This window comes from Telopea speciosissima, chromosome 7, assembly GCF_018873765.1.
Source record: "Telopea speciosissima isolate NSW1024214 ecotype Mountain lineage chromosome 7, Tspe_v1, whole genome shotgun sequence".
Taxonomy (NCBI): Eukaryota; Viridiplantae; Streptophyta; class Magnoliopsida; order Proteales; family Proteaceae; genus Telopea; species Telopea speciosissima.
Window position 1 is genome coordinate 62,663,155 of NC_057922.1, and position 8,130 is coordinate 62,671,284.

General features: G+C 39.2%; 1 protein-coding gene across 2 annotated transcripts; it reads left to right on the plus strand.

The window, feature by feature from the left end:
• On the plus strand, window positions 1-7,460 carry LOC122668980 (probable phospholipid-transporting ATPase 4). Of its 2 annotated transcripts, none has more exons than XM_043865587.1 (11): window positions 1-204; window positions 856-2,887; window positions 2,983-3,093; window positions 3,249-3,525; window positions 3,613-3,701; window positions 3,820-3,907; window positions 4,242-4,481; window positions 4,621-4,746; window positions 6,006-6,104; window positions 6,257-6,448; window positions 6,541-7,460. In XM_043865587.1, the coding sequence occupies exons 2-11, from the start codon at window positions 1,056-1,058 to the stop codon at window positions 7,210-7,212; spliced, it is 3,726 nt and encodes a 1,241-aa protein (XP_043721522.1). In that variant the 5' UTR covers window positions 1-204; window positions 856-1,055; the 3' UTR covers window positions 7,213-7,460. The 2 variants fall into 2 exon arrangements, with proteins under 2 accessions (XP_043721522.1, XP_043721523.1); XM_043865588.1 differs by having other exon boundaries at window positions 4,272-4,481.
• Window positions 7,461-8,130: the final 670 nt, after the last annotated feature.

Here is an 8,130-nt window from a genome sequence, read left to right on the forward strand (position 1 = left end):
TGACCGACCGGGAAATCCTGTAATTGATTTTGACGAGAAAGCGGGCTCTTGTGAAACCCTTCTCTCTCTTTCTCGCTCTCTCTGTAATTTGGATCTGGAAGCTAGTGTTGATCTCATTGGAAGACCTTTAATGTCGATACGTAGCTTCTTCTCTTGAAGAGTTGCTAGAGGCCTTCACGTTTGCGCTTTCTGTTATGGCTACAGGTACCTTTGTTGTTTCCTTTCCTTGGGTGAGAGCTGGGTGGAAGGCCACAGTTTTTTTTCCCCCCCCTTTCTCGTTTCTTTTGTTCTTCCCCCTGTGTTTATGTTACAATTAATGTGTAGATGTATTTGATTTCATTAGAAATCTTTAGCTTTAGAAGTTGTTCTTCAGGTTTTAGCCGTGGAATTGTTTTGGGTTTTTCTTCTTTTACTTTGTCCTCTCAATTTTGAATGGTTATGAGATTTTCATTGTTGGCATTGGGAATTTGGGTTGAAATAGGAAGATATGGGGTTTAACTTTAAGCTGCTAATTTTGATACCATTCTGTTTTTCTTTTCAAAGTTGTTTACAATTGCAAGCTTAGATCTGGAAAGAAAATTTGTAATGGTGAATTTTGTGAGTCTTTTCTTCGCTTGTTCCTGTTTTGATTTTCTTGTATTATTGGAGGAAAGATTATTTTTAGATAGATTTGAAACTATGATTGTTTCTTTACTTTACTCATCGGAAATTCTTTGAATTTGGAAATCCAGTGGTTTGTAAGCATAAAGTTTGTCATCTGTCAACGTCAATTAGTTATGTTTTGCTTGCATTGGACGATTTTTAATATCTAAACTTCGATTGTTGTGGTGGGTTTGAATTTTATTTTCTTTTCAGGTTATTCTTTGCTGCATTTTGTCCCTCCCATGCTCAGCAAGTTATTGTTTGCTCCGGCCTACGTAATTTTGTTTTGATGGAAAGATATTTGGGGAAGAAACACCTGTGGTTTCTGCAGGTCCTGATTATGAGCTTTGGCTTTTCATATGGATTCCTATTGAACTTACTCCAGCTGACCTGAAAAATAAAAAATAAAAAAAATGTCACCAGCTGGCAGAATTAGGGGGAAGCTCCGATGGAGCAATCTCTACTCATTCGCTTGCTTTCGTCCGACTGTTTTAGAGTCGGAGGGCCTCCATCCCCTTGGGGGCCCTGGTTTCTCACGGGTCATATACTGCAACCAACCTCGTGTGCACCAGAGAAAGCCTCTAAAATACCCAACGAATTATATATCCACCACAAAATACAATATCATCACTTTCCTACCCAAGGCAATCTTTGAGCAGTTTCGGCGGGTGGCAAACCTCTACTTTCTAATGGCTGCAATTCTGTCACTCACACCCGTTGCTCCATTCTCTGCTGTAAGTATGATCGCTCCACTGGCCTTTGTCGTCGGTCTCAGTATGGCAAAGGAAGCTTTGGAAGATTGGCGTCGATTTATGCAGGATATGAAGGTCAATTCCCGAAAAATTAGGCTTCATAAAGGCAATGGTACATTTGGTTACAAACCCTGGCAGAAGGTTCGAGTTGGAGATATTGTAAAAGTCGAGAAGGATCAGTTCTTCCCTGCAGATTTGCTTCTGCTGTCATCGAGCTATGAAGATGGGATTTGCTATGTGGAGACTATGAATTTGGATGGTGAGACAAACCTTAAAGTGAAGAGATCTTTGGAGGTAACATTGCCCTTGGAGGAAGATGCAGCTTTCAAGGATTTTACAGGAATAATCAGATGTGAAGACCCCAATCCTAACCTCTACACTTTTGTGGGTAATCTCGAGTATGACCGTCAGGTCTATGCTCTTGACCCTAGTCAGATTCTTCTTCGAGATTCTAAGCTCAGAAATACTGCTTATGTGTATGGGGTGGTAGTATTCACTGGCCATGACAGCAAAGTCATGCAGAATTCAACAAGATCCCCCTCCAAAAGGAGCCGAATTGAAAGGAAAATGGATTACATCATCTACTTCCTTTTTACCCTGCTTGTTTTAATCTCATTGATCAGCTCTATAGGCTTTGCTGTGAAGACGAAGTATGATATGCCAAACGCATGGTACTTGCAACCTAAGAATACCACAAATTTGTATGATCCATCAAGGCCCGCATTGTCAGGCATATTTCATCTGGTCACTGCTCTTATCCTCTATGGATATTTAATTCCCATTTCACTCTATGTTTCAATTGAGGTAGTTAAGGTTTTGCAAGCAATGTTCATTAACCAAGACTTGCACATGTATGATGAGGAGAGTGGGAATCCTGCACTAGCACGAACATCAAATTTGAATGAAGAGCTAGGTCAGGTTGACACAATCCTCTCAGATAAGACTGGAACTTTGACGTGCAATCAGATGGATTTCCTGAAGTGTTCCATTGCTGGTGTTTCTTATGGCATGCGTTCCAGTGAGGTCGAAATTGCTGCAGCAAAGCAGATGGCTTCTGACCTTGATGGGGAGAATTCAGAAATTTCTGGCATGCCTATGCACAATAGCAGAATTGAGGATCCTTGGGATAACAGTGGAGTTGGTTTTGCAGGGTCAGAGATTGAACTAGAGACTGTTGTTACTTCTAATGATGAAAACGAGCCAAAACCTATGATAAAGGGATTCAGTTTTGAGGACAGCCGCCTCATGAATGGAAATTGGTTGAAAGAACCCAACACAGATATCATTTTGTTATTCTTTCGAATATTGGCTATTTGTCACACTGCAATTCCTGAGCCTAATGAGGAAACTGGCAGTTTCAATTATGAAGCAGAATCACCAGATGAAGGAGCTTTTCTTCTTGCGGCTAGGGAGTTTGGATTTGAGTTCTGCAGACGGACTCAAATGAGTGTTTTCATCCGAGAAAGATATTCTTCTGGGAGCCCAATTGAGAGGTTAGGACATCAACAACTTTACTTACATTAGTTGGGTGCTTTTTTGGGTTATTTGTCTTGGCATCTTATTTATATATCTATTGCAACATTTTCAGGGAGTTCAAAGTCCTAAATCTATTGGAATTCAATAGCAAACGAAAGAGAATGTCTGTAATTGTCAAAGATGAGGATGGGCAGATCCTTCTTCTGTGTAAAGGTGCAGACAGGTCTGATTGAGTACACCTTCTGTAGTTCTTCTTTTCTTCAGAAGAACCAGTTGCAATCTAGTAGACTAAGCTTTCTCTTAAATTTTGTATGTCTTAAAGCCACCTGAATGTTTCGTCTTTCAAGTGCTGATTGCATGCTTACTTGAATCATTCAGCATAATTTTTGATCGCCTTGCCAAAAATGGAAGAATGTTTGAGGAGCATACAAGTAGGCATTTAAATGAATATGGAGAATCAGGGTTGCGGACATTGGCACTTGCGTACAAAAAACTTGAAGAGCCTGAGTATACTGCCTGGAACAGTGAGTTTCTCAAAGCAAAAACTACTATAGGTTCTGACAGAGACGCCATGCTTGAACGGGTTTCAGATATGATGGAGAAGGATCTGATTCTCGTTGGTGCTACAGCTGTAGAGGACAAACTACAGAAAGGGGTAAGCTCGGCTGTTATATTAGAGCCATAATTAACTGCAGGTTCTTTCAGTTCTTTTGATATTTTCTTCTTTAACTCTTGTCAATAGGTGCCTCAGTGCATAGATAAACTAGCACAAGCTGGTCTCAAGATCTGGGTTCTGACAGGCGATAAGATGGAAACTGCAATCAACATAGGGTTTGCACCTTTACACTGCAAAATACTTTTTAAAAACTATAGCCGTTTGGTTAGCTGTTCACATCATGAGAGCCTGTGTTGGATTTACTGAAATGATATTGGGGCTTATTTGTTGCAGATATGCATGCAGTCTACTCCGTCAGGGCATGAAGCAGATCTCCATAACAACAATGAACACAGATTTGTTAGCCCAAGATGCCAAGAAGGTACGAATTGTTTTGATATCTTAGCATTTTTTTTAATGAGAAAAGAGAAGTTAATTAAACAAAAATGAGTCTACATCATGATTGATATCCATAGATAATCTTCCTACCTTGCTCGATGACGGCCCTAGAAGCTACAGTAATTTAACGAGTACCTTTACAGATTACAGAAACCTTTAAGTTAGACGTAATATTTAAAAATTTTAAAAGTATATCAAACAGATCCAAAGGCCAGCCTTTTTGATGCCTTAGTATTGTTCTGAATGGCTTTGAAGTCAAATTTAACATAATAGCAGATAAACACACGCATACACACACCCCTTTACAAGATGAGTACGCTTTTTTCTTATCTTTGGTTCCTGAGCAGGCTGTGAAAGAAAACGTTTTGATGCAAGTCACAAATGCTTCACAAATGATTAATCTGGAAAAGGACCCTCATGCTGCCTTTGCTTTAGTTATTGATGGGAAAACTTTAGCCTATGCTTTAGAGGATGATATGAAGCATCTATTTCTGAGTTTAGCTGTTACCTGTGCGTCTGTCATATGCTGCCGGGTCTCACCAAAGCAGAAGGCACTGGTATGTTAAACTTTTGTTTTCATTTAAAATTTTAGATAATAGAGGTTCAAACTAAAATATTGTTCATGTCTCTATTTTTAGATGAACAATAATCCTATAAATGAATATCTCAGTCTGCTTTCTTTGATTTGGGTTTTAGGTTACAAGGTTGGTAAAAGAGGGAACTGGAAAAACAACTTTAGCAATTGGTGATGGTGCTAACGATGTTGGTATGATTCAAGAGGCAGACATTGGCGTAGGTATCAGCGGGGTCGAAGGGATGCAGGTTGGTAATATATCTAAGAGGCTGTTATCTTTAAAAAAAATGATGAGTTTATCTTCCCACTCTGTTGTGCTTGTACATGCAACATGCATCTTTAATTAAAACATGGAAGAAATTTTTTCTTGAGCATGTTATTTCCTATGCAACTATGCATATCCCAAATGCTTGGAGTTAGCTATATGAATCTTGTCTTGTCATGCCACTTAAGCTTTGCCCATATCCTTTGTTAAAATCATCTGTCCTCGTATTTTCTTGCGACCTCGACATGCTTCCTTCTTGGCTTTCCTGTCGTCCTGTAAGAGATTTCAACTTGCACAATATCACTACTTACTGATTCTCTGTGTTCAATGCTCTTCATTACACGTGATCTAGCTGTCTCAATCTACTTCTCTCATTTTTCCCCTGCAATGAACCCCAACGAGGTAGCTTAGTTGGCAAGGACCAACACCCCTCAATTAAGAGGTCAGGAATTCAACTTTTCTTGTGACCCTCTCCATCATAAAAAAATAATAAATAAATAAATAAATCTTACAATGCTTATATATTGAAGAAACGTAAACTTTTTATTTGCTTTTTTGAAGCAACCTTTAGTTGGTGACTATTATTTGATTTGCTTTAGCAAATATATAAAAAAAAAAGGGCGTACCCAGTGCACGAAGCTCCCTCCATTGCGGGGTCTGGGGAGGGTCATAATGTACGCAACCTTACTCCTGCTTTTGCAAAGAGGCTGTTTCCAGACTTGAACCCATGTCCACTTGGTCACGGTGGAGCAACCTTACCATTGCACCAAGGCCAGCCCTCTTTCAGTCAGCTATTATTCTATGAGAAGCAATAATAAGTCCATATATATATATATATATGAGTTTTTGATATTTAAATTCTTATGCATAAATATTAGGGGCTGCTATCTAAATTTCATTGCCACGTGCCCACTGTGAAGAGTGGTTTGATTCTTAAAGATAGCATATATATATATATATATATATATATATATATATGAGTTTTTGATATTTAAATTCTTATGCATAAACATTAGGGGCTGCTATCTAAATTTCATTGCCACGTGCCCACTGTGAAGAGTGGTTTGATTCTTAAAGATAGCTTGTTGAATCACTTGCAATTACCTACTCATAATCTTTTAATGGTTTGTGGTTGTCAAGGCTTTCGTGAGAAGGTGACTGGGAATCATGATCTTGCTTTTCAAATTCATTCATTGCTTCTGATGGTACTGGTAAAGTGACTAAGTTTCCAGCTTTTTGCAGGCTGTAATGGCTAGTGACTTTGCCATTGCACAGTTTCGGTTTTTGGAGCGGCTTTTGGTTGTCCATGGGCACTGGTGCTATAAGAGGATTGCCCAGATGGTAAGGGTGGAGCTGCCACCTTTTCCTTCTACTGTTTTCTTTTCAGTTGACATAGTTTTGCAAGTGCACTATAGTTTTGTCTCTCTTTTTTCCCCCTTTTTTTGCGGCTTTTGCTAATTCATGCGCTTTGAATTGGACTAAATTGTATTCAGATATGCTATTTCTTTTACAAGAATATAGCCTTTGGCCTCACCCTCTTCTACTTTGAGGCGTACACTGGATTTTCTGGGCAGTCGGTCTATGATGACTGGTATATGCTACTGTTCAATGTCCTCCTTACTTCATTGCCTGTTATTACACTAGGAGTTTTTGAGCAAGATGTTTCGTCTGAAGTCTGCTTACAGGTTAGTACCTAGCAGGAGTTCCTTCAATTTTGTTCCATCTTCCTTGAGCTATTTTCTGTTAATACCTATTCATACACTCCCTTCTTTTGCAGTTCCCAGCTCTATATCAACAAGGACCTAGAAATCTGTTCTTTGACTGGTATAGGATATTTGGGTGGATGGCAAACGGTCTCTATTCGTCTCTAATCATCTTCTTCCTCAATATAAACATCTTCTATGACCAAGCATTCCGTGCCGGAGGCCAGACTTCTGACATGGCTTCTGTAGGAGCCACAATGTTCACTTGCATCATTTGGGCTGTAAACTGCCAGATTGCACTCACAATGAGTCACTTTACATGGATTCAACATCTCTTTGTCTGGGGCAGCATCTGCACGTGGTACATTTTTCTTGTACTTTACGGCCTGGTCTCACCAATCTATTCTGGTAATGCCTTCCGAATTCTTGTGGAAGCTCTTGCCCCTGCACCCATTTATTGGTCTGTCACCCTCTTGGTTACAATTGCTTGTAATCTCCCCTACCTGGCCCACATATCATTCCAAAGATCTTTCAACCCCATGGACCATCATGTCATCCAAGAGATCAAGTATTACAAGAAAGATGTTGAGGATAAACACATGTGGACAAGGGAACGATCCAAAGCAAGGCAGGAGACCAAGATTGGGTTCACAGCGAGGGTGGATGCCAAGATCAGGCATTTGAAAGGCAAGTTGCATAAGAAGTACTCATCTCTTGGTGTGCAGAATGTAAACACAACTTCATAAGAATGGGCAGATCTTTATTTCAACCTATTTTTTTTGGTTAGGGTTTCATGGCTCATCCTTTTTTTATTCTCGCCCTCTCTCCATTGTGGTCCTCCCATTCATATTTCAGTGTTATTTTTCCATCCGGGTACGGAGTGTTGGCTCAGGTCCCATTACAGCAGAGCACTGAAGTTGTCTGTACAATATTTATAAGGTTTGATGAGTAGAAGCTTATGAAAATAGTTGATATTTACAGTAGTTTCTAGTTCCTTGTCCTTGCCCTTTCCCTTACTATTTGGATCATGTCCCAAGGATCATTAGAGAATCATTTACTCAAAGCAGGCCTGATTTGCATAGACACAACAGTTTTTGTAGCTATTCAGAGTTCAGAATACAGACTCCAAGCAGTTGAGGGAGGATAACAAAGTTAGCAGCAGTGTTTTTTAATTAGAACTTTCGGACAATGATCCGACTAATCGGCATGTTTTAAAACTGGGCCACGCAGTTGTATTTGGTTAGCATGAAATATGTATTTGGTTAGCATGAAATATGGAAAGGAAAAAAAAAACATAATAAGATAAAAATAATGATGACATTAATGATGAGTTTATGTGTCTTTCTTTCTCTGTTTCAAAAATTCTCATTTTCTTGCCAACCAAAAATATTCAAAACCATATTTTCTCGACCTTTGCCTTTATGAATGGTCAACAATGACCATTAAGTAATTATTTTTCGATGCTTTAAAATCCGACCGCCAAGGATTGAACCGAAAATATCTTCAGATCAGTTTGGCCACTTGATAAAGGCAAAGGGTTGGAGTTTCTAAAATTTGAAACTACCATACCTACAATTCATTTGATCTAAGAATGGTTTCCAACCATTAATCAAGGGATTAATTGAGGCAAGTTGCATAAGTACTCATCTCTAGGTGAATTTGAA